The 27,578-nt window shown below is 34.3% G+C and overlaps 2 protein-coding genes across 2 annotated transcripts; both read right to left on the minus strand.

The window, feature by feature from the left end:
• Positions 1–2,829: 2,829 nt before the first annotated feature.
• On the minus strand, positions 2,830–7,251 carry LOC131047172 (disease resistance protein Roq1-like). Its single transcript, XM_059208209.1, has 7 exons — positions 7,163–7,251; positions 5,897–6,559; positions 4,608–5,778; positions 4,245–4,511; positions 3,971–4,136; positions 3,426–3,742; positions 2,830–3,309 (listed from the first exon to the last, which is right to left on the minus strand). The coding sequence occupies exons 1-7, from the start codon at positions 7,249–7,251 to the stop codon at positions 2,830–2,832; spliced, it is 3,153 nt and encodes a 1,050-aa protein (XP_059064192.1).
• Positions 7,252–22,359: 15,108 nt separating this feature from the next.
• On the minus strand, positions 22,360–24,662 carry LOC131047171 (disease resistance protein Roq1-like). The gene is made up of 4 exons (XM_057981029.2): positions 24,469–24,662; positions 23,182–24,349; positions 22,819–23,085; positions 22,360–22,710 (listed from the first exon to the last, which is right to left on the minus strand). The coding sequence occupies exons 1-4, from the start codon at positions 24,660–24,662 to the stop codon at positions 22,360–22,362; spliced, it is 1,980 nt and encodes a 659-aa protein (XP_057837012.2).
• Positions 24,663–27,578: the final 2,916 nt, after the last annotated feature.

Below are 27,578 nucleotides of genomic sequence, written 5' to 3' on the forward strand. Positions count from 1 at the left end.
TTCTTATATAATAATGTTAATTATTGAAAGGATCTATTATTTAGAAGTTGTGACATATTTGATCTTATTAATAAGATAATGACTTTGCAAACATTGATTTGTGTTTAGATCTAAGGACTCTGTTAGGTTCCTTTCAAGAAACTCCAAGCAATGTACTCAATTACAAGTGGAGAGGTATGATGAGTTTCATGTCTAAATTTTTAACATCATAGATAGCTAGAGACAAAAATAGCTAACACCTAGAGCTTAGAACAACATTGCTTTACTTGTCAATCAAGTTGCCACTTGACATCTAAACCTAAACATTGCATAGATCACATGAAAAAATCATTCAAGCTACAACACCTGAATACACATATCAAGAAGCCGCTTGACCTTTTTTGAGACCTATTCTTACTAGAAACCTTACTATCAAAAGCAAAAATAATTAGCTCAACCAATTGAGACATAGAGTATCTACAAAATAGATAGTGCAACGTACATGTACACAAATCATAGATATCATATGTAGAACCATAACATATTATCTTCACAAATCAAAGGAATACAAGGTAATCTTCTAATGAGATGTTAAATATTATTTCTTGCATATAGAAACTTCCCCTATACAAATCTTCTAAAAACACCACACCTTCTTCACTAGATTACATACCAATACTAGAGCACTCAACACAGTATATAAATACTCTTTCCTACATATAGAAACATCTATTATATTATTCTTACTTCAAATCAATACAAGACAAGATGACTTCAATGACAACATAAGATAGGATTGACATTAATGACAAAAAGTTACAACAAATCAAGTTTCCAACATACTATTTGTAGCATATGACCATACAAATAAAGTATGGATCTATACAACCTTAATTATGACAAAAAAGATTGTAATACTTGGGGTCATAGAGTAAAAACTTAACAATTTTGCAAGCATTACTAAGGGTTTTGGGACTACTAGATGCAACAGTAGATTTTAACTTGTCCCAATCTTCTCTAAAACTTTAGCTACCTCCCAAATCCAGTAACTGTTAGCAAATAAGGTGAACATTGCCCCATTATAAATAACTTCTAGAATGCCACCTAGTACATAAGTAAACTTAACATGTGAATACATCCCTCATTAGATAATTAAAGGATGAAGATATTGACTAGTTACTAGACACTATTTGACGGCTACACTTTGTATGTTGTATTTAACAATTGAGTAAATATTCGATTGTGAGTTGCACAAAAGAAATTAATATTAGAAAAAAATTATTCCAAAAATAAATAGGGAAGACATGATTTTATAAGCTCATGTTATTAGATACATAGTTTATGTGTGGTAGTATTGTATCATTTATACATATTATTGTTAACATATCATGATGGTTATAAATAACAGGATGGAGAACTTCAAACAAGTGCTCAACTGGATTCAAAAGGAAAACAAGGGCATAAAAGTCAAGCAAGCCCATGAAGTTGGGAAAATTGAAACCATTCAGGCCCTAGGTTTCAAAAAATTCAACTCTCTCCTAGATTGTCTTGGTGAGCTAACCAAGGCGATTGGCAATGTAGAGGAGATTATAAATGCCAACCACAACACTTTTACTCGCCTGGAAAATAGAGCTGATGATACCGATCATAGACTGGATGGTATCGAGAATACACTTACAAAAATTGGGGAGCAGAGCCACAGGGTCCCAAAGGCTGCCTCGACGAGCATGAAAACCCTCATCCGCAAGCTGGAAAGCTACCAAGGGTATAAAGCTATGGAGGGTATTATTGAGGTCAAAGACGACACCCCTGAGGATAAGGAAACTGGGCTTGGAAGAAGAACCAGAGCCAGTACTAAAAGGATGCAGAACTAGAGCAAAGAAATAGAGGACATCGAGCTTTTGTCAGTCTTTTTTTGGTTTTTAGTCTATTATGATCTTTTGCTTGCTGGCATTTTGTATGCCAGTCGTCTTTTCTTTTGTTGTTGTCTTTCGTTTAGCTGTGTGTTAATGCTTATCTTTTGATCTTCCTTATGTACTAGGTTTCACGAACCCATCAAAACCTGTTTTCCCTTCATCAAAAACATATCATGATGGTCTTATGGAATTATTCTAATTATATTTTAGACATCTTGATCTTAGGATAGCAACCTCAATAGATCATCCCAACATGGTATCTATTTTAAGTTAACATTGATTAAATTTCTCTTATATAAAGCATTTGGGAAAAGAAACTTTAGAGAAAAAGGTCTACATTTAAAGGTACCTACTCTTATATGGATTACTCATTTGAGAGTCTTCATGACAACACTTTTAAATAAAAGCCTCTTGCTTGAAGATGTTCTACATTTTTTATAATTTGGGCTCATTTTTTTGCCCCATACAACTAGAACACACTATTGTAAGATCGATACTGATTATCTAGATATTGATTTATGAATAAGCATAACAATAAGATATATAGACCAAATATGTAGAGATACACACACATATGATAGACAATAAGCATAGGAAAGTATGTGAATACAACTAGATAAATAAACTCAACTTTATAGAAGATTACATCAATTGTTATAATATACATCAATTAAGACATTTTTTCAAAATATAAAATATTATAAAAATATTAATTTTGTCATTATACCCCACAAATTAATTGTATTTCTTTATTAAATTTTATTTTATATCAATATATTATATTCTTAACATTCACATTTTTGTTCTACACATATTTCTTATTTGCCTTAAAAAAGGGTAAACAAACACTAATATTCTCTCTCCAAAGTAAAACATCACATAGACACCATTACTTTGGACCAATATGTATGTGAAGACTGCCGTAAATTGTTCTTTATGTCTGGTAGAGCTTATACAAAATTATACGTGACACTTTCAAAATGTTATGTTCTTCATCTTTCATCACGGGAATGGTCACCCCTTTCACCATTACATCCTCGAGGGAACCAAGGTAGTCAAAGGGAAAACAGTATCCCTTGCTAGCAATGTAACTATTTATTTCATCTTGGTTGGTGGTTACCGAGGTAATTATCCATTCGCCGTGGCGAACCTCAAATTTTAGCCAGGGATTAATATCACATTCATAGATGAAGTCATTAATTGTCTCTGCTGCCGTAGGAGTATTAACCACAACCAGAGCGCATAAGATGATTGCTTTCACCGTACATCTACTCAGACAATTGCAAGCGTTATCGGTACCAATTTCAATAATTGAATTGGCCCTAATAAAGTCGCAGAAGAGATTTGCGTTGAGAATTGACTCCGCTCCATCGACTGCTCTATCAATTACTTTAATAGAGCTTGACGGCAGCTTCTGCATGAAACAAACGAAATCTGAGTGTATTCTCTTCGTTTACAACAAATGGAAATCCAAAGGTAAATTAAAAACTTTCTTTCAGAGGGAAAATTAAGGAATGTAGAAGTCAATACCTCCATGTTAAGAATACAATTCCGAATTGTTTCATTGCTGCAATACAAGAGCTGCATTCTTTCCAATGAATGCAATTTTACTATATCTGGTATTTTTTCCAGCTTCGGACAGCCGTAAATGTTCAATTTTACTGGGTTCCAAAATATCCCATTTATAGTCACCAAATTTTTGCAACCTTTTACTTCAAACCTCTTCAGTGTGAGAAGATCAGAAATTAAACAAAATTCTAGACGGCTGAGTTGAACAAGACACAACTCCTCAACTTTTTGACAGCTATTAATGTTCAATTCAACTAGCTTCGAAAGACCAGATAATCCTGTCACACTTTTCAGATGCCCACAATTATAAATTTTAATTCTTTCTAGGCAGCTCAGTTGAGTGAAATTTACCTCCTAAACCTTACATAGATCAATGTTCAATTCTACTAGCTTCTTAAGATAAGACATTCCTCCGAAACTTATAAGATTCCAACATTTATAAATTCTAATTTTTTCAAGACAGCTGAATCGAACAAAACTTAAATCCCTTAGATTCTGAAATTCACCAATGTTCAATTCTACTAGCTTCCTAAGATCAGATATTCCTGTGACACTTTTCAGATTCTTACAATCATGTATTGTAATTTCTTCCAGGAAGCGCAGAAACCCCAAACTTAACTTCTTCAGCTCCCATTGGTGGTAGATCCGCAGCTCTTTAAACTGGAACGGGACCTAAAAATCAAAAAAATATTAAATAAATGAAATTCCGGATTTGAAAAAGTCACGTAAGTATTATATAATGATGTACTCCGTTACCAAGACTTCACCTTGCAGACATACCTGAACATCATTCTGCCACAAACTTTCCAGACCTCCACCTCTGATCTGTAAATATTGCAAATTTTGAAGAGGAATCCATGGAGGAATGCTTGGGAGCGTATGCGTCCAATAATTAAGCTCAAGCCATAGTAAAGCGGTTGAAGTCTCAACTATATTGTCCGATTCCTCTAGAAAGTATTTAATTGTGAAACCCATGGATGCATCCGAAAAAGAATGCAAACACCGAAAATTGGCTTTGGTGAGAATATTCTCGTATCCCTTTGATTTCTGCATTCATGGAATCAGTTGAGATTTATATTGGAGTTAAAACTGAAGATTTCAAATATCTCACTAAAAAGCATTAATATGGAGCCAAGTTCATACCAAAGATTGGAGGTGTTGGGAACGCCAGAGGCGACGAGGATGACTCAGTTCATCTGCCATTTCTCGTCCCAAGTCCCGCAAGTGGTCATGCATTCTCAACACAAGCATTTCTTCTCTGGAATCTTCGAAGAGATCCTCAAATTGTCCCCTGAATTTATAATCTTTTATTTCTTCAACCAGACATTTATTTTTTAGTCTTAGCAGTGCATGTTGAGCGCTCCATCCCGATCCCTCCCACGCTCTGATGGCATCTTTAGTCAATTCTCCTATGAAGAAACATGCAACATCCATGAAAATTTGTTTTTCTTCATTGTCCAACATCTCAATACTTATTCTTAATCTTTTGTGTATGTCTTGAGGCAGCGTCTTTGTAACTTTATTCAATTCTAACTCCCAAAACTTCTGATCTTCGCCATGAACATGCTTGCCGAGAACTTGAAGAGACAGAGGTAAGCCACCACACACGTCTACGAAGAGGTCAACCAGCTTCTCGTATCCACTAGATGGATAAGGTTGGCTAAACGCATGCCAACAAAACAGCTCTTTAGCATCATCTGTATCCATTCCTTTCAAATGATAACCAACAGTAATTCCTGCGTTTATGAGAACTCCTACATCACGAGTTGTAACAATTACCAGACTATTGCTAGAATTATTGAGCTCATCACTGACCAATAGGGCATCTAACTGTTCCTGGTGATTGATATCATCTAGGACAATTAGGAAGTTCGGATTGCCGCTCCCTGTGAAATGATTGCTGAGACAGCTCGTGCCATCCTCTACGCTTGAAAAGCTTGGACGGTCTCTTTCATCAAAGAGTTCTCTGAGGAGCTTCATTTGCAAAGAATGCAGGTCCTTTTTCACAGGGGCTTCCCGAACATCAAACAAAAAACATGATCGACTATAATCTGAACGTTTACGGTTGAACAATTCTTTGGAGAGAGTTGTTTTTCCCACCCCACCCATGCCAAAAATACCAACAATCTTTGACTTAACTTCTCCTTGTTCGTTCATTTCAAACTGAGTTTCAAAATCTTGTACAAGCTTATCAATGCAGTGCCTTTCAAAATGTTCCACAAGCTTAGAAAGTCCTACCGGGTATTTGGCAACATGTAGAAATCTCCTCCTTTGTACTTCCTTTTGCACTGCTAACACCATCTTCTCGTAGTCTCTGAAACTTAATAAATAAAAGAATATTCAATGAGAAAAAAAAATGACCACTCTTGAAAGAAAGAAAAACATTTAACTAAGTATAAATATTAGATAAACTGAAGCCATAAAAATATTACCTGTTGAACTTTTCACCAGCAATAAATGAAATAGATTGAAGGGCTTGCTTCCACTCCTCAAGTTTTTCAGTGTACCTCTTCTTACTTTCATATTCACTGAATGCTTTGCCATACACTCCCTTTTCTATGTGGCCTAGTGCAGAAGGCTCCACGTCATTAAAAACGGGAATGATCTTAGCACTACTTTGTAACATGAGAACCAGCTCCGCCAAACACCATGGGGACTCTGCATATCCTTTGGAGAAGATGGCTATGTGAACTGCAGCGGAGCGGATGGCTGTCTCAATAGTGGATGGAAACGAAACTCCGAGTTCCTTCTCTTCCGAATCAAGAAACGCTTGTATTTCTAAATTCTGAAGGAAGTTGTAAAGTTGAAGAGCCAGAGTGTTTTTCACATCTGGGCCTCTGTGGTTTATGAAGACATCATATAATCTTGAAGATTCAGAAACCTTCCTCCTCTTGTTGGGAGGTTCGATTCCAGAGAAAACTGGACGATCCTCACCTTGTTTGTGGGACGAGGAAAAAGATGCCATAGATGCAAAATATGGTTGGGACAGAAAACTTGAAACAGGAGAGATTAGTTTTGAGGAAGGAAGGACTGAGTTGACTTCAAGAGAGCGTGCATGCAAATAGATGGGGTTGATGAAGCTTCGTAGAAACAACCTGGAAAAGAAAGAACAATTCCTGTAAATAATGAACGGAAGCAACGAGGAAAATTGTTAGGGAGATTTAGGTACGGGCCGTAGGAAAGAAAGCTATGGATTAAAGACTTCCGATTATTTTCTATGAAAGAAGATTCCAGAAGTCACGGGGTACCTCACTTTGCCCTAAAGAGGATGTAGAAGATTCCATAGAAAAGTCATGCTGTGCCTTGTATTGCTGGGAGGCGAGGAAGAAACGTTATACATGCACAATAGGGTTGAGGTAGAAATCTTGGAAAAATCGTGGTTAGTCTTGAGGAAGGGAAGGCTGAACTTACGTCGAGCAGAGCTTTCATATAAATATATGTCATTGATGAAGCTTCGGAGAAACAACTTGGAAAAGAAGGTTCATGTTCCTGCGCATATCATGAGGGGATGGCTTAAACAGCACACACTAAGCATTGACCGCACTTAGGTGGCTGGTGGGCCCTCTTCAACCATCCCATTTACCGTTCATAAGCTTCGTTTCTGTTGGCTTTCGAGCCCACGTAAATTTTAAATGTTTTTGAATGGTTTTATCTTGCCGCCCATATTATGTTCTTATGTGACAAACAACTTTCCAAACCGAACTGTTTTATGCGTACTCCCGGCTGCCAAAAATGGCAGCTTTGAAACAGGATATGGGTGATCCTCAGGATACGCTCTGGTAGACATGTATGCAAAATGTGGAAGAAAAGACAACGCATCTGAACTGTTTGTGGGATATGCACAGAACCCTGGTCTCCTTGAATGCTACGATTGTAGGATGTACACAAAATGCATTTATTGAAAAAGCTTCAGAAACCTTCAAGAGGATCTAATCGGCTGCAATCTTTGCCAACATCCTTCCTGCCTCTGTCAAAATGGGAGCTTTGAAACAGGGTTTGTGTTGCTCTTTGGTACTTTTGTCCTCGATGACAAGAAAGAAAAAAGGTGATGTGTTGGCATACACGGACATACTGACTTGGCTGACGTGTTAAGTGTTTTTAAAACATGTTCTTTGGAGCCATTTGGTGACACGATAGCTCTGACTTTGCATTTATGTTAATGACATTTTTGGTTTAAAATTGCTACGGTTTAAAGGGCATATTCCTCATGATACTTATTGTATCGAACAAGTTAATGTTTTTCTTGGAAGTTGCATTTGGCGTTTCATTTGTTTTGGTTTGGAGTCCGTCAAACCCTAACGCCGTGTGAGTCACAGTGCCGCTGGAGCTACAGAGCTCGAATCAGTTACAGAGAATGGTGCGAACAATGGTTTCATTCAAAAGATTAACGGTTGACTGGTTAGTTTATTTGTTCAGTTTGCGTTTAACAGGTATGGTTCTTGAAACACATGATTTAAGAGATTCTGTTTACCTTGGTTCGAATTTTTTAGTTATGCAAAATAAAAATAAGGAAGTGGTTGTGCTTTATTTTTGTTTTTCATGACTGGGAAATTAAAATGTCTTCCGTTTCTACTGTTTCCGTTGCACAGTTAGAATCAGTTATTTGTTTTTCAGTTTACAAATCTTGTAAGTTAACAGGTTATTTAAGATGAAAACGGGATTCTTTCTGGGTGTGCATAAAAACAGATTGACAAATCAGTCTGTGAGAAGAAAAACGGAGAAACACAGTGCCATAGTTTGAGTGTGAACAAAGTTCTAACATTAAAACAGAGAAATACAGTGCCGTGTTTTGAGTGTGAACAAAGTGGAAGCGTTAAACAGTGCCGTAGTTTAACAGAACCAGCCGAGGGTTTCTTGAGAATCAATACTCTATTTTTGTTACAGAGTATATGAGGCTTCATTGAATTGAAACCATATTATTCAGTGTTTATTGATTTGAAATCATACAGTACAGAGTATTTGAGGTTTTATTTGATTTGAAATCGTATTGTTCAGGGTTTGTTGATTTGAAATCATACTGTTCAGAGTATATGAGATTTTATTGATTTGAAACTATATTTTCAGAGATTGGATAGTGTTGAAGAATATTATTGCAAAATTTTCATATGTACAGACTGATAAAAATATTCTCGCTCCAATCCCTGATGGTTTTGTGACTGCAAGAATAAAGTGCATGCATAAAATCACCAGTGGTTGTAGCTCGAGTTGAAATATACATTGATAAGAAGAGGGGTTGGTGCTCCTTGAGGCCTTGTGGTTTCTAAAACATGTGAACTGAGTTGGTGCTCTTTTTGAATTAATATAAGGGATCTTCCGAGTGGTTTTTCTACCCCAAGAGGGTTTTCCACTCATGCAAAATATTGTGTTATGTTGCATTGTCGTGTTTCATTCTGTTTACTAGTGTATGCTCTGATACATCATATTCTAGTCCTCTTTATCTCATACTCTGTTTAGTTGGATATATGTAATGCAATATTGAAAGTATTTTTAATGTTTCAAGTTTGTGTAATATTTTTAATACCATTTTGTTAAACAAGGTCTGAATCAGATGTTTTAGTTGGTTCAATGGTATACTTTATGCTGCATTAATGTAATCCTTCAAAGTGTTAAGTCTCAGCCATCTGTTCACACTGTGAATTAAAATTGTCAAGGTCCATAAAAGTATAACTCGTTAAAATTTTGTCACACTCTGATTCACCCCCCCCTCTCAGAGTGTTTTCCACTTCCAACAGTTTGGTCATCCACCACAAGTGAAAGGTAAGGAATTTTATGGGATATTGTAGTTGCAACGGCTTTGTTATACATTATGCAAAATGCCTAAAACAATGTGGTCTCATGAAATGTCATGCTTGCAGGATATATGTAAAAGGGATTTTTTCAAAAGGCTTCAGAAACTTTCAACCAAATGCTATCATCCGATTTAGAGCCAGACTGTGCAACCTTAATGGACAGAGGACTTTTTTCATATGTATAAAGCTTAAGGGAAGGTGGGTTTTTGTCAGATACTATCATTCCAGAAATGCTCTAATAGATAGATATGGAAAATGTGGAGGCATAAACGAGGCACGTAAACTATTTGACAAAATGAAAAAAAAATTGGTCTCAGAGAATGCAATGTTTGTAGGATATGCTCAAAATGAATTTTTCAAGGATGCTCTCTAAATGTATTTGAACTAGTGAAGCAATTTAGAACATATTCTGAAACTAAATTTTGTGTTAAATGTGCATGCAGCCAGGCAGGTTTAGAGAATGTGGGTTTTACATATTTGAATCACATGGGTAACCTTTACTACGTTACATTTTCAATTGATCATTATGTATGTGCTTGAACTACTTGCTTGTGTTGTCTACCATGAGGACAACTTTAACTTTATCAAAAATATGTCAGTTAAGCCTAAGGTGGATGTGTGGATCTATTTTCTCTTGCTGTCTGCAAATCACATATGAATATAGACTTAGGAGTATTTCAGCAATGATTTTAAGAAATACTTGACAAATGTTCTTTATACTTTGAAACATCACCTCTAATTTTAGATAAAATCAAGGAACCTTTTGTTGATGTTGGTCCTTTTGAGCCCTTACTTTGCATAACATTCTTATTGAAAGGACTCTAATGTGCTTCTCATTTTTTTTAGTTTGATTTTGCTGCCTATGAAGCCTCTTATTGACATTTGATTAAAAAATTATGTTTTTGTCCTTATATTTATGTGATATCTAACTTACCCCTTTCTAGGTGATGTTGGGTTCTATATTAGGAAATGCAAATTTATCAAAGGCAAGTGCTTCCTTTCTTAATAGAACCATGTTTTGGCTACTATCTACAACCAATCTAAGAAATCCTTCAATAGACCTCCTTATTAGAAAATGTTCTTGTTGTAGCATTTTGCCTTTCATACTACTTGTCACATGCCTAAATATCTTAACCTATAGAAATTTATAAGTGTTAGAGGTGATTCTGTCAATTGGTAGCCTTTATTGGGCTCAAAGGTTTCCTCTTGCCAATATTCTCCCTTCATTCCTTGAAACCAAACATTTACATTTTTGTTTAAGACCTTTGGTTATTCTAGTCATTCAGACTCCTCATTACCTATATACTTTATCATCAATTTTCCTATTCTTTTGCTTAATACTTTACCTTTGGCACTAGGATTTATGTCTCCGTGTATTTATGTACCTATTAAGTTAAAAGACTAATCCATGAGCCTCAATTATTCACCATTTACAATTTCCATGATTTCTCTCCTTTAGCATTGAGTATTCACCATCCTTAATTCCTAATTTGAGGATTCACTTATCCTTTAAGTCTAAAAAATTTGAGTTTGTTTATTTTCCCTGCTCATTTTTCTCAACCCACTTCCCATCTCACTTCCTTTTTGTGGAACCCATACTTGTAGGATTACTCATACCATCATACCTAAAAGGTATAAAGCATGTGGTAAAACCAATCTTTAAACCTTGAAAGTCTTCCACCTTATTTCCCTTTCTATTTTTTCTTCTAGTAGTAGATACACCACATTAATAATCCCTAACCCATTTCCATTCACCTAATGTATGAACAAATAAATAAGCAAAATATGGAAGATGACAAACTAAGGAGGAATCAATAGAATATCATGAACAATGATTCAAAAGTATGGTTAGAAAGATACAAGATACCTTGACATAAAAGAAATGAATTTATTGTTTTATTTCAGGGTTAATCTCTCACATTATAGTAGAAATAGATAAGAAGGTTTTCTCTCAATACAAGGATGCAATAAAATTGATTACCATAATAAAATAATAGTCAAATATAAGGGAGAATGATCTAGTAGGAAATGATGAAATTGATCATTTTAATTAGGGTTCAAAAATGTAATATTGAAGTGATAAATTATAATGAAAGGTGAGAAAGTTGAGACTTCTCCCCCACCTACAGGAAGTCCAAATTTTGGTTTAAAAATTACATTAGGGAAGAATATCTAAGGAATGAATATTTGATAATCAAAGGCATGAAGATGGCTACCACACTAAGAGAACTTGAGAAATTATCTAGAAAGATAGCAAGTATATATTATAAAGTATAAAGCTACACCACCGAGTCCTCGAAGAAACTGTCCTGGGACAAAGATGACACAAATAGGTGTCCAATGTTACTCCATTAAGAAGAAGAATATGAACCAATTGTTCATGGATTGACTAGGGAAGAATTTTTTGGATGTGTATGGAGAAAACATAGGGTTTAACTATAAGAGCATTCAATGTTTGTTTGCCCTATGGTTATGGGAACCTTAATTAAGAAAAAGTATAAGACCACTTAACAATACATAGTATATGGTACTATAAATCAAGATATATGACCCTCCATGAGTTACCACAATAACTATTGAGGAGACGATAGGGGAAGCTACCACAATAATAATAGAGGTACCACACAAAGGACCAGAAGGCCAAGATATTATAACTATGCTAAACTAGGACATTATGCTAATAAGTGCAAAATTAAAAACGGAGGAAAATCTGTATATATAATTTTGTGGTGACAAATCATATGATATTTATAATTCTTACAAATTTAATAGCTCTATAATAACATGTTGGCACCATTGATTAGAAAGTGAATAATTATCTAGCCAAATGTAACATATGATGCTAAAGAAGATATGAATAACTAAAATAAAGGAGAAACCAAATCAAATATAGAAAGTGAATGTATAATAAGAGAATCCTCATAGAAAAAACAGGAAATAAAAAGTAATACAAAGGAGAAAAAAAAAAAAACTCAAGAAAAATGTGTCATGTAGAAACTTACGAAAAAAGAGAAAAAGAACTTCAATAGTTACTAGGGTTGGATTAATAGAAACATATCCTAGGAGATTATTATAAAAGTGAAGATGAAAAGATAATATTTAGTTAAAGGGGGACATGATTCAGTAATAAGGAATTCCAAAGAGATAATTAAGAAAAATAGGTCTATATACTAAAAAGAAATGGTGAAATTGGTAGAATAAGAAGAGGTTGGTGTTCAATGGTTGAATAGGATGAAGTTGGATAAGGTAATTTAAATAAACTCATGAAAGATGGAACTGGGGTTTTTTATGACAAAGAGGAGTAATGAAAATTCAATTAGTTTAGTCATTTCTAGGATTGGATTAAGGATAAAACTATAAGCTATTAATGTTCTTTGTATAATTATGGGTTTCTTAAGAAGATGACATTATCAAAAAATAGAGGTATCAAGGTCAAAGAGATGACCTTAAAGTGATCTATCACCTATAATACAAGGTGTTATAAAAGTTAGATATTTATGCAAGATATTTTGATTGCAAAAATTTGGAAAATATTCTTAATAAATACCCTCTTGATACTACAATAAAAAAGAAGATAGGAGATCTATGAAACGGGACATTATTAATAGAAGATAAAATCCATAACATCCTCATTTATGCCTTTATTATAGTGTATTATTCATGAAATTTACCTACAATCCTATATTGACTTGAATGTGTTCCATGAAAAAGATAAGTGAGATAAAGAAAGAAACCCATAGAATAGGTAGCTAAAGAGTAGAAACATTTTAAGGTGTTTTCATTAATGAAGTGAGAAAAGGATTAGCTATAAATTGAACATTAAATTAATACTTAATGCACATTGATCTATAAAGGATTGAATGTGTATATTAGGATCACTTATGTAATTAAATACATACATATATGTCAATGTTTGGAATGATGAGATACAACACTTGTGGATGATTTATTATAGACAAATATATTATTTTGTGGAGGAGGTTTAAGGTTCCAACCCCCAAGGTATATGATAGTGAGGTAATGGATAATTAGCATTTCTTGAAGATGATAAATGATATATACAAGTCCTAGGTTGGGAATATAAGGGTAAGAGATGTTAATTTTTTTGTTGTATGATAAAAGTATGCCAAGGGTTGTGAGGTTTAGGGTAGGATAGGATAGAGGGTGACGATAGTGGTAAGAGAGGATGAAGCAGGAAAAGTGAAGGGTAAGGATTGAGAGGATGACACATAGGGGTAGGACATAAAGTAGTTTTCTAAAAGAACATGATCATAGTTAAATATATGGAGAGAGAGAGAGAGAGAGAGAGAGAGAGAGAGAGAGAGAGAGAGAGAGAGAGAGAGAGAGAGAGAGAGAGAGAGAGTTGGCTAGATAAGCAGATTGTAACCATGCATTTCTTACATGCATTGTTTGTTAAGGAGGGCACAAGTAATCTAGTTTTGATATAAGGATGTTGGTACAGCTGTAGATTGCAACCATGCCTTTATTACATACATTATTTTAGAAAAAGGTCGAATTGATTACAATAATCAAAGAATGCTAAAATTTTTAAAAGAAATAAAGAATAGAATAAGAATGAATAATTCTTTGTAAATGAGTAAGAAATGTGGTCTCAAAATAATTCACACCCCTTGTCTATGCTTCCAAATTTTGTATACATGTCTCTATTAGAGTAGTTCTAACCATAACATCTAATAAATTGATCTATCCTTTATGATTTGAAGGATGTTCATACCATGTCCCAGAGCTCCATTTTTTTTACAAGCTATGAGGATGTGAGAAAAGATTGCAAAGTTTGGCTTTACACCTACCAATTACATTTTCTTGAAAGTTCCTAAAGACTACGTTAAATATTTGATTTTATGAATAATCTGCAATGGGTGCATTCCATGAGTGCACTTTTCTTCAAGACATTCTATCAAATATTTCACATAATAATGCATGTCCTGTGACCATGGCATTCCATGAGACCACATTTCTTTGAGGTATTTTATCAAATAGTTTATGTTCCTTGCTTATGCTTCCCAATTCTCCATATATGTCTCTTAGAGCATTTCAAACGATAATATTTGACAAATATCCTACTTTATTTAAACTTTTATGGATGTCCATACATATGATAAAATCTCTCCAACTTTTCTCTTTTGATTGATTGCATACCTTGTTCCAAGGCTCCATTTTGGCATGGTAAGGAGGACTTTGGAAAAGGTTGTGGATTGTGCTTTTACACCTACAAATTGCATTTTATTAAAAAAATTTGAAGCCTGTTCAACAAATCCCTTTTGTGTATATCCTACAACCATGTCATTCCATGAGATCAAATTTCTTTGAGGCATCCCATAGAATATTTTGTGTGCCTATATATGTATCCAAAATTTACATAAATGTCTACCAAGGAATTTTGAAATGTTATTTAAATAATCACATTCCTGTTATGCTTTGATGGATACCCATACCTTATTAAAAATCTCCTATTTATGCATAGACTAGTATTGCACTAGAAAATACAAATTGATCAAGGGTTGAGATGAAACATTAGAATGGAGAGAAAATGAAGTTAATAATGTCAAAAATAATTAGAATGTATAAAAAAAGAAATTAGATGGTTTTAAAATATGGAGAATAAGAAATTGACCAAAAAAGTATTGAAGTATTGAGACAGAGGAGTTCAATAATTCCCTTATTAATACATCGTTTATGGGCACCAACCCAAAGGAAACTACAATTCCATAATTTGAGCTCCAACTCAATACAAGAGAGGCACCAACCTTTTACAAATCAAGAGGCACCTACCTTAGAACTAATTACAATAGATAATAGAAATCCCCTATCTGAGATAGGATTAGAATGATATCAAATAGAACCTTTGTGATTCTACTTTGTCATTTTGACACTCTCTATTCCACTTGCTACTTTGCACTACACATACCACCTCTGTACTGAAAGATAGATCAAGACTTGCATGGATAGAACCACAAAGAAATTTAATTTGTCATGGATAACCTTAGTTAGTCCTACAAATTCACTCATACAAAAACAAAGAAAATTGATCTTCTTTAAATACATTTCTTTTCAATTCTAGATATGATCCTTATATTGGCTTAGATGCAATAAAATTATCACAAACAACATTTGTCCTCTATGCACTACAATAATCGTATTCGATCAGAGGCTAGCCCATTTTTTATTTGATTAAACACTTTATTATAGTAGCTCAAGAACAATGATGAGTTTGAATCTGAGCATGAATTTCCTTATGCGTAGGAACTGCTTGATAACCAGTGACTCTAATGGCAATTGTTTAGGAGAAGTGACTCTATATTCTAGGTTGTAGATGCAAAGGGGAAGTTCATACCATTAAGTATTTGTGATTGCAATTTTTTTTTAATTCTTTTGGTCTTGATATTTATTCTTACCAAACCCTAGGAACATATTAGTCTCCAAGTCAAGTAATAGGTGAGTGAACAATGACTTTTATGAAAAATAAAACTTTGGCCAAAGTGTTATATTTGTCACTCTATAAAGTATGGTTATGGAATCTTTAATAACCATGGACCCATGAGCTAGTATTTCTTTCAGTCATTGCTTCGTTACATTAGCAATATATTTCATCTCATCAATTTTTAAGGCATGCTCATTAAAGATAATAGTGGATATAGAAAACAACATTTGAGAATATTGAAGAGGTACATGACTCTAGGTGTTTAATATAAGAGGTCAATTGAAGTACTTATTCTTTTAGCTTATGATAGGTCTAGTTGCTTATTCATTTTAGAAATGATGGAAGTAACGATAGAGAGATTATTCTCAATTTATAATTGTCTTATCTATATTCCAAAATGAACCTTTAACACTTGATAGTCAGATGGTTGGAGGTCCCTTTGTCTTTATCCATAATTAGAGTGTACCAATATTTTATCGTTGACTATGGTGTATTAGTATAAATTAATAAATAGCTATATTTTTCTTTGCTTGAGGTGGTTTGTATAACATTGTTGAAATTGTTTACAAATCTATTACTGAAGGTTTGGAAACCCTCTTCATTTTCTTGGTAGTGATATTAGGCCATGTTAAAAATTCAACAAGAGATAAATCAACTTCTTTTGACTCTTTCCCCTACTCCTGGCATCTTGAACATTTTGCACATAAGTTTGTAGGGGAGGAGAAGAAATAGGTAGGAATTATATGCAAACATTAGAAATTAGATGAACCAATTTCCTAATTTTGAAATTGTAGTTGTATCCTCTAGAGGTGGGCATTTCTTTATATTTTCTCTATCAAATTGATCAAATAGAGCATAATAGTTTTATCCTTTTTGAAAATGTTTTTGTCTTGCCTAATTAAGGATAGGATTCATAAACCTTTTTTTTTCCGAGGCAATAATTCCAACTTTAACTAATCCAAGGTAAGGATCTTTCCTTGCTATAAGCTAAATTGGATATGAAGTCATATAGAAAATTTGACATCTTGAACTTGTAAAAATTTCTTATGTAAGGTGTCACTGATCAGGTTTCCCTAATTATTTATTTCTTTATTTTCAACGATGATAGTCACAAATTTGAACATCCAAGATTAAAAATTTCTAGCATTTTGATTTTCTACTAATATATTTAAAATGGATTGAAAATTATTAATTTATGCTTGGAAATCACTCTTAATTGGCATCTGAGGCACCCTTAAATCATTCTAGGTGCCTTCAACAATAGTTAGTGCATTATACTTTTGCATGATGAGAAATTTGAAATGTCTCATCAATCCACTCGTGCATGATATCTAGGAACACTTACAGACCATCTTTAAGGTTTTTTGCATGATATCTAGGAACACTTACAAACCATCTTTAACGTTTTCAAATATTTGGTGTGTTTTTGCAGTCCATCTTTGGATATTTTGGCAACCGTGAAGACACCCCAAATTCCATTTTGTTAATAGCCTGCAATCAAGGGCGTTCAGATGAGAACACATTTCACATTTCTTTGAGGCATTCTGTCAATCAGTTTGCGTGCCTTGTCTAAGCTTACACATTTTGCATACATCTACCATGGCAGTGCAGCTACATCATCTCTGTGATGGATGTCCATACCCTGTTCCAAAGCTCTCATTTTCCCACAGGCTGGCAGAAGGTCGCATAGTCTGGCTTTATACCAGCCAATCAAATTTGGTTGCAAGTTTTAAATCCTTTTCATCAAATGCGTTTTGTGCATATCCTGCAACCATGGCATTCAATGAGACCACGTTTCTTTTGAGGCATCCATACTTCCACATTTTGCAAACATGTCAAACAGAGCATTTCCAATTGTAGCATCTGATAATAATTGCCCTTTCGCCCTTCTTTAATGGATGTCCTTACGTTCTGCTTTAATCGATGCACATACCCTGTTTCAAAGCTCTCATTTTGGCACAGGTAGAGAGTATGTTGGCAAATAATACAGATCGGAATGGAAGCCTGTTTGCTGCATTGACTGCGTTGTGAGGATCCCCATGTTTTCTGTCCGCTGCATAAAGCAGAAAAGGTCGTGAAAATATCTCAGCGATGAGGTATTCAATTACAGCTGCGAGGTAGACGAGAGTGCCCTCTCCCATTCGGTTTATTCTATGCAAAGAAACACGCGGGAAGAGTGTTCAAATTCAAAATTCAAAATGTTAATGGTGATTATTTTCTTAACGGAAACGGATGGGAATGAACTGTCAGGGGAAGGAATGGGCCCACAGCCACCTAAGCAGTCAAAGCTTAGTGTGTGCTGTTTAAGGGTGGCCTATAAGGAGCGTAAGCAATAAGGAAAATGATCCCAGAAATAAAATGTATCAGCCGTATGAAAGAGAGCAATGAATTAAAGAAAATTAATTCCTGTAAAATACCTTGATTTGTACGCCCAGCGTTTAGATTAATCCAACTTAACTTACGCGACACGTTTGTGAAAGTTCGAGCAGAATATAATATTTAATTTAGTGTAGCTAAAAAGCTCAACAGGTAATAAAATATCAAGTATAATAGAATCGTATACATATAATTTGATTTAAATAAATATGTTGATCATAAAGGATGACTCCACAATGTAGTAGTTAGCTATGAGCCTCCTACATAGGAGGTCTTGGGTTCGAGTCTGCTCGAGCTTCATGTGTCCCTACACATAGGCAATGGGGAGATAAAGTGATGCTTGGGCGTGGAAGACATGAAGACACAAGGAGATATAAGGGTGTTAATGTCGAACAAATATGAGGATAGGGCTCCTCAAAAATGTGGTTTCACTGGTTCATAGCTCCAGTCAAAAGTGATTCGGCTTCGGCCCATTACCAAACAAAATAAATAAATAAAAATATATGTTTACCATAAAATACAAGCGTTTTGAAAGATTGTTATTACTGTTGTTGATGGCCAAGCATAAGTTTCTACTAAATGTGTACAATATTTTTTTGTACTTATCACTCTCTCTATTCAAATTTTTAATAAACAAAAGAAATGTTGAATAGGGATTTAAGTAATACTAAAAGAGGTGCTCTCCAAGATTTGAAATTTTCACATATAAATCCATTAAGTGTAGCAACAAATAGAACCATTTTCACCAAACTTTGTCTGTAAACCATAACCTATACCCATTTATTGTTAACAAATCTCTTAGTTATAAAACAACAACTAAGTTCATGAATATATGGCCACAAGAACAGTGAGAATTCTTCCAAGTAAATCTATAAGAATAAAACAAAGGAATAATATTCTTGATTGGTTATAGAGTTCTTTCATCATAGGATCTATTACTTGATTAGCATATCCCTTATTTCTCAATGGCCTTAAGGAATGTTCCTTCATTCTAGCATCTATTTATTGCATCATTAAAAGTCAACATAAACATTGTTGAAATTTGAAAGAAATTACATGGAATAGGGTTAAATATGGTATAAATTACATTGGATCCACTATTGGTTCTACCCAAAATTTTACTTGTAGCCTTAAATAATGAAACATTAAGGATCGCCTTGATCTTCTATAAAGATCCTTTAAAAGGATTTTGTAATGAGAAAGTTTAAAGTATGTCATAGATTCTATTTGAATTCTCATCAATATATGCCCGAGGGTTAAAATTTATCGTATATGTTCAATATTTTTTGTTGTTGTTACCATTATTAGAATATTTACATAGAGTATTGATAGTAAAATTGATATCTCTATTAGTAAATTTTTATGATTAATTAAGCTATATGTTTGAGGTTCACATAAGGATCGATATTTAAAGAATGTCTAGGCGAGAGTAATAATACAAGTTGACATTTTTATGAAGGATATAGCTATTCTATAATATTTATTGGGCTATAATTTAAAAATGGATTTGTTTTTCCATGGTTTTTAAGATGTATTTTTGTCTATTTGACTTACCTTGGAAAAAAATTCTACAATTCCAATTGAGCAAAATAAAGTTACAACTAGGGAGAACATAGTGTGATAAATTATATTTAACATGCCAAGGACCTTATTGATAACAAATTAAAGACATAAACCTTTGGCTATGATACAAAGTGAGTTAGATGATTATGGTTTCGTAGTACAAAATAAAGACTATCCCCATTATCATAGTGAGAACAAATATATTTATCAAGGACTAAGCAAGTTCAACGCGAAAGCTAGAGCTACTAGAGGTTGGATAAATTCTATAGTCTCAAGCTATCTTCTCTCCTGAAGATGGTACTTTGCATGAGATGGCAATTTAATATCTATGAATAATTTTGATTTATATCTATGAATAATTGAACATTTCTTAATCCATATAGCAAGAGGTGTGTATCTATGGGTAGTTTTTTACATCTTGATCCATAAAAGAAGAAACATTGTTGGTGAATAGTTGAGTATGTCTCAATTCACAATTGGTTTGTTGTGTTTTATTTTGGATAGTTGAGTATGTTTTAATTCACATGCAAAGTAGGATTATTTTAGATAGTTGAGTATGTCTTTATTCAAAAAAGGTGTGATGCACTAATGAATAGTTGAGTATGTATCAATTCATACATAAGATTTAATAGTCAATTCATCTATTGATGTAATTGATTTTGTGTGTTTTGAGTGACCAAAGAGATTTGGTCGATCCACTTCACCAAGTTTCTAAAGAGACTACTATATTAATTCTATGTGATGTTCAATTCTTTGTTTGGATTGATGTATTATAATTAGGGGACTATTATATTATTACACGAAGTAGATATTGATAATACCTATAAATTAACATGTTAGAATATAAATATTATTTAATAAGTAATAATTAAATTATATTTTCTTAAACTATTAGTTTTGTGAGTTTGTCATTGTATTTGAACTAAATTTTGTCAAGCTAATAAGATTAGAGTCATAAATGACCTAGTATATAGAAATTATATGTCTTTAAGGTAAAGGAGTATTACTAAATCTAATTGATAAAAAAAAATGATTACAAGCTTAGGAAATGTGACTATTAACACCTAAAATTGTCTTGTTTAATTAACTAAATATTTTATTTATTTAATTATTTTATCTTAATTCTTCTATTAATTAAAAAAAATCTTATTTATTTAATTAATTCATTTATCTTCTTCTAGCCTTTCTTCATTTAAATAAATATTTAAATTATCCTTTCCCTAAATTAAATAAGCCTTTATTTATTTAAATAATTCATTAGATTTTTCCCTTCTATGACACATGTCATTTATCTTTTAATAGGAAAAATGCAATATGTTTCTCATGATTTTTTTGTAAAACATCCAAAGATTTAGTATTTTTTGAGTGGCAGGAATAATTTATTTGAAGCAGTCTATAAACACATTCTTTTTAAAAATTGATAGAGTTTGACCATAAGCTTATTCTAATTTGTGGGTCTGTACCTAGTGCAAACAATGACTATTGTTGAATAGGTGGATCCCATAGGAAGGAGCAACAGAGTTTCCATAATGGGGGCTAGTGGGGTATGATTAATATTCATAGGCAGGGACCTGTTCGTTTTTGTTTTATCCATATTTCTCATAGGTAGGAGGAGCAAAAGATCCATATTGGATCCAATTTTAGAGGAGGGGTGCCATACCAGTTTGGTGGGGGAACTCCAAAAGGGTTGTATGGGTAGGCAACCATACTTGTAGAACAATTTTTAAGCTTCAAAAAAAATGCTTAAGGTACAAGATATTCTTAATATTTGAGTTCTCAGTAAAATCAAATCATAGATATTAAAAAAAAAAGAAAAATGGCTAATTTTACCAATTGTGAAGGAGGGAGATGGGGTGATTCTGCATTGGCAAATCCTCCTCCACCTGTCAAACCTTTTGGTTGTGATCATATTCCACAGTGGGTTTTTGTGAACGGGTGTTACATGGACAAAGCTCCAAAGGCAGATCTGTCATGGCAATCATCATGTGGTTTCGGCGGTCCTCATTCAAGGTATTGGCAAGGGTTTCGGCGTCCCCCTAGTTATTCTCAGAGGAAGAGGCGACACAAAAACACACTCCTCGAAATAGATCAAAAAGATTATAGCCTACTAGGGATGGGAGGTCTAGGGAAAATTTTGAATCGAGAGTGGCTCTACAGGCAAATACTAACCCTAATTTGCAAAGGTGTGAGCAGGAGAAAGAATTGCCTGTGAAGACCTGGGTTTCGGTACCTTTGATTGATGTTGAAAGTGATCATTTAAGTTGCAAAGCCTATACCTTCATTATTTTGTGATTATTTTTTAGCTCTGGGGGCAGTTGATCTCGTTGTCTCAACTTCATAAGTGCATTCGTGTGAATTGGCTTGGATCTCCTTTTTCGTCAGGTGCTACTTCTAATACCTTTGTTCTAGATTTTTATTTAGAGGAAGCAAAATCGAAGGTTTTGGAGGACTATTTTTACCAGTTTAGGCATAAATTGATTTTTGTGTTTCCTTGGCATCCCTTTTTGTCTGCCCACACTTGATCTGTTAGATAAAAATCCAATTTGGTTTTCTCTTCCAAATCTACCTTTTGAATTTTCAGATCCGAACATCCTTAGGATTGTGGGGAATTCTTTTTGGTCCTATTTGATGTTTGATGTTTCTATGGTGGATGGGGTTTTCAATATTAAGATATGTGTTTTGGTTGAATCAAGGAAGGCTATGCCACATTGTTTTAACATTAGATCTAAGGATGGACCTTGGCGACAGTCTTTACCTCCTCAACCTTGCATAGACCAATTTTCAATTCTACTAGCTTCTTAAGATAAGACATTCCTCCGAAGCTTATAAGATTCCAACATTTATAAATTCTAATTTTTTCAAGACAGCTGAATCGAACAAAACTTAAATCCCTTAGATTCTGACATTCACCAATGTTCAATTCTACTAGCTTCCTAAGATCAGATATTCCTGTGACACTTTTCAGATTCTTACAATCGTGTATTGTAATTTCTTCCAGGAAGCGCAGAAACCCCAAACTTAACTCCTTCAGCTCCCATTGGTGGTAGATCCGCAACACTTTAAGCTGGAACGGGACCTAAAAATCGAAAAAATACAAAATAAATGAAATTCCGGATTTGAAAAAGTCACGTAAGTATTATATAATGATGTACTCCGTTACCAAGACTTCACCTTGCAGACATACCTGAACATCATTCTGCCACAAACTTTCCAGACCTCCACCTCTGATCTGTAAATATTGCAAATTTTGAAGAGGAATCCATGGAGGAATGCTTGTGAGCGTATGCGTCCAATAATTAAGCTCAAGCCATAGTAAAGCGGTTGAAGTCTCAACTATATTGTCCGATTCCTCTAGAAAGTATTTAATTGTGAAACCCATGGATGCATCCGAAAAAGAATGCAAACACCGAAAATTGGCTTTGGTGAGAATATTCTCGAATCCCTTTGATTTCTGGCTTCACGGAATCAGTTGAGATTTATATTGGAGTTAAAACTGAAGATTTCAAATATCTCACTAAAAAGCATTAATATGGAGCCAAGTTCATACCAAAGATTGGAGGTGTTGAGAACGCCAGAGGCGACGAGGATGACTCAGTTCATCTGCCATTTCTTGTCCCAAGTCCCGCAAGTGGTCATGCATTCTCAACACAAGTATTTCTTCTCTGGAATCTTCGAAGAGATCCTCAAATTGTCCCCTGAATTTATAATCTTTTATTTCTTCAACCAGACATTTATTTTGTAGTCTTACCAGTGCATGTTGCCCGCTCCATCCCGATCCCTCCCACACTCTGATGGCATCTTTAGTCAATTCTCCTATGAAGAAACATGCAACATCCATGAAAATTTGTTTTTCTTCATTGTCCAACATCTCAATACTTATTCTTAATCTTTTGTGTATGTCTTGAGGCAGCGTCTTTTTAACTTTATTCAATTCTAACTCCCAAAACTTCTGATCTTCGCCATGAACATGCCTGTCGAGAACTTGAAGAGACAGAGGTAAGCCACCACACACGTCTACGAAGAGGTCAACCAGCTTCTCGTATCCACTAGATGGATAAGGTTGGCTAAACGCATGCCAACAAAACAGCTCTTTAGCATCATCTGTATCCATTCCTTTCAAATGATAACCAACAGTAATTCCTGCGTTTATGAGAACTCCTACATCACGAGCTGTAACAATTACCAGACTATTGCTAGAATTATTGAGCTCATCACTGACCAATAGGGCATCTAACTGTTCCTGGTGATTGATATCATCTAGGACAATTAGGAATTTCGGATTGCCGCTCCCTGTGAAATGATTGCTGAGACAGCTCGTGCCATCCTCTACGCTTGAAAAGCTTGGGTCTCTTTCATCAAAGAGTTCTCTGAGGAGCTTCATTTGCAAAGAATGCAGGTCATTTTTCACAGAGGCTTCCCGAACATCAAACAAAAAACATGATCGACTATAATCTGAACGTTTACGGTTGAACAATTCTTTGGAGAGAGTTGTTTTTCCCACCCCACCCATGCCAAAAATACCAACAATCTTAGACTTACCTTCTCCTTGTTCGTTCATTTCAAACTGAGTTTCAAAATCTTGTACAAGCTTATCAATGCAGTACCTTTCAAAATGTTCCACAAGCTTAGAAAGTCCTACCGGGTATTTGGAAACATGTAGAAATCTCCTCCTTTGTACTTCCTTTTGCACTGCTAACACCATCTTCTCGTAGTCACTGAAACTCAATAAATAAAAGAGAATTCAATGAGAAAAAAAAAAAGACTACTCTTGAAAGAAAGAAAAACATTTAACTAAGTATAAATATTAGATAAACTGAAGCCATAAAAATATTACCTGTTGAACTTTTCACCAGCAATAAATGAAATAGATTGAAGGGCTTGCTTCCACTCCTCGAGTTTTTCAGTGTACCTCTTCTTACTTTCATATTCACTGAATGCTTTGCCATACACTCCCTTTTCTATGTGGCCTAGTGCAGAAGGCTCCACGTCATAAAAAACGGGAATGATCTTAGCACTACTTTGTAACATGAGAACCAGCTCCGCCAAACACCATTGGGACTCTGCATATCCTTTGGAGAAGATGGCTATGTGAACTGCAGCGGAGCCACCCTTAAACAGCACACACTAAGCTTTGACTGCTTAGGTGGCTGTGGGCCCATTCCTTCCCCTGACAGTTCATTCCCATCCGTTTCCGTTAAGAAAACAATCACCGTTAACATTTTGAATTTTGAATTTGAACACTCTTCCCGCGTGTTTCTTTGCATAGAATAAACCGAATGGGAGAGGGCACTCTCGTCTACCTCGCAGCTGTAATTGAATACCTCATCGCTGAGATATTTTCACGACCTTTTCTGCTTTATGCAGCGGACAGAAAACATGGGGATCCTCACAACGCAGTCAATGCAGCAAACAGGCTTCCATTCCGATCTGTATTATTTGCCAACGTACTCTCTGCCTGTGCCAAAATGAGAGCTTTGAAACAGGGTATGTGCATCCATTAAAGCAGAACGTAAGGACATCCATTAAAGAAGGGCCAAAGGGCAATTATTATCAGATGCTACAATTGGAAATGCTCTGTTTGACATGTTTGCAAAATGTGGAAATATGGATGCCTCAAAAGAAACGTGGTCTCATTGAATGCCATGGTTGCAGGATATGCACAAAACGCATTTGATGAAAAGGATTTAAAACTTGCAACCAAATTTGATTGGCTGGTATAAAGCCAGACTATGCGACCTTCTGCCAGCCTGTGGGAAAATGAGAGCTTTGGAACAGGGTATGGACATCCATCACAGAGATGATGTAGCTGCACTGCCATGGTAGATGTATGCAAAATGTGTAAGCTTAGACAAGGCACGCAAACTGATTGACAGAATGCCTCAAAGAAATGTGAAATGTGTTCTCATCTGAACGCCCTTGATTGCAGGCTATTAACAAAATGGAATTTGGGGTGTCTTCACGGTTGCCAAAATATCCAAAGATGGACTGCAAAAACACACCAAATATTTGAAAACCTTAAAGATGGTTTGTAAGTGTTCCTAGATATCATGCAAAAAACCTTAAAGATGGTCTGTAAGTGTTCCTAGATATCATGCACGAGTGGATTGATGAGACATTTCAAATTTCTCATCATGCAAAAGTATAATGCACTAACTGTTGTTGAAGGCACCTAGAATGATTTAAGGGTGCCTCAGATGCCAATTAAGAGTGATTTCCAAACATAAATTAATAATTTTCAATCCATTTTAAATATATTAGTAGAAAATCAAAATGCTAGAAATTTTTAACCTTGGATGTTCAAATTTGTGACTATCATCCTTGAAAATAAAGAAATAAATGATTAGGAAAACCTGATCAGTGACACCTTACATAAGAAATTTTTACGAGTTCAAGATGTCAAATTTTCTATATGACTTCATATCCAATTTAGCTTATAGCAAGGAAAGCTCCTTACCTTGGATTAGTTAAAGTTGGAATTATTGCCTCAGAAAAAAAAAAGGTTTATGAATCCTATCCTTAATTAGGCAAGACAAAAACATTTTCAAAAAGGATAAAACTATTATGTTCTATTTGATCAATTTGATAGAGAAAATATAAAGAAATGCCCACCTCTAGAGGATACAACTACAATTTCAAAATTAGGAAATTAGTTCATCTAATTTCTAATGTTTGCATATAATTCCTACCTATTTCTTCTCCTCCCCTACAAACTTATGTGCAAAATGTTCAAGATGCCAGGAGTAGGGGAAAGAGTCAAAAGAAGTTGATTTATCTCTTGTTGAATTTTTAACATGGCCTAATATCACTACCAAGAAAATGAAGATGGTTTCCAAACCTTTAGTAATAGATTTGTAAACAATTTCAAAAATGTTATACAAACCACCTCAAGCAAAGAAAAATATAGTTATTTATTAATTTATACTAATACACCATAGTCAACGATAAAATATTGGTACACTCTAATTATGGATAAAGACAAAGGAACCTCCAACCATCTGATTATCAAGTGTTAAAGGTTCATTTTGGAATATAGATAAGACAATTATAAATTGAGAATAATCTCTCTATCATTACTTCCATCATTTCTAAAATGAATAAGCAACTAGACCTATCATAAGCTAAAAGAATAAGTACTTCAATTGACCTCTTATATTAAACACCTAGAGTCATGTACCTCTTCAATATTCTCAAATGTTGTTTTCTATACCCACTATTATCTTTAATGAGCATGCCTTAAAAATTGATGAGATGAAATATATTGCTAATGTAACGAAGCAATGACTAAAAGAAATACTAGCTCATGGGTCCATGGTTATTAAAGATTCCATAACCATACTTTATAGAGTGACAAATATAACACTTTGGCCAAAGTTTTATTTTTCATAAAAGTCATTGTTCGCTCACCTATTACTCGACTTGGAGACTAATATGTTCCTAGGGTTTGGTAAGAATAAATATCAAGACCTAAAGAATTAAAAAAAAATTGCAATCACAAATACTTAATGGTATGGACTTCCCCTTTGCATCTACAACCTAGAATATAGAGTCACTTCTCCTAAACAATTGCCATTAGAGTCACTGGTTATCAAGCAGTTCCTACGCATAAGGAAACTCATGCTCAGATTCAAACTCATCATTGTTCTTGAGCTACTATAATAAAGTGTTTGATCAAATAAAAAATGGGCTAGCCTCTGATTGAATACGATTATTGTAGTGCATAGAAGACAAATGTTGTTTGTGATAATTTTATTGCATCTAAGCCAATATAAGGATCATATCTAGAATTGAAAAGAAATCTATTTAAAGAAGATCAATTTTCTTTGCTTTTGTATGAGTGAATATGTAGGACTAACTAAGGTTATCCATGACAAATTAAATTTCTTTGTGGTTCTATCCATGCGAGTCTTGATCTATCTTTCAGTACAGAGGTGGTATGTGTAGTGC

The sequence above is a fragment of the Cryptomeria japonica genome, chromosome 7, assembly GCF_030272615.1.
Source record: "Cryptomeria japonica chromosome 7, Sugi_1.0, whole genome shotgun sequence".
Classification (NCBI taxonomy): Eukaryota; Viridiplantae; Streptophyta; class Pinopsida; order Cupressales; family Cupressaceae; genus Cryptomeria; species Cryptomeria japonica.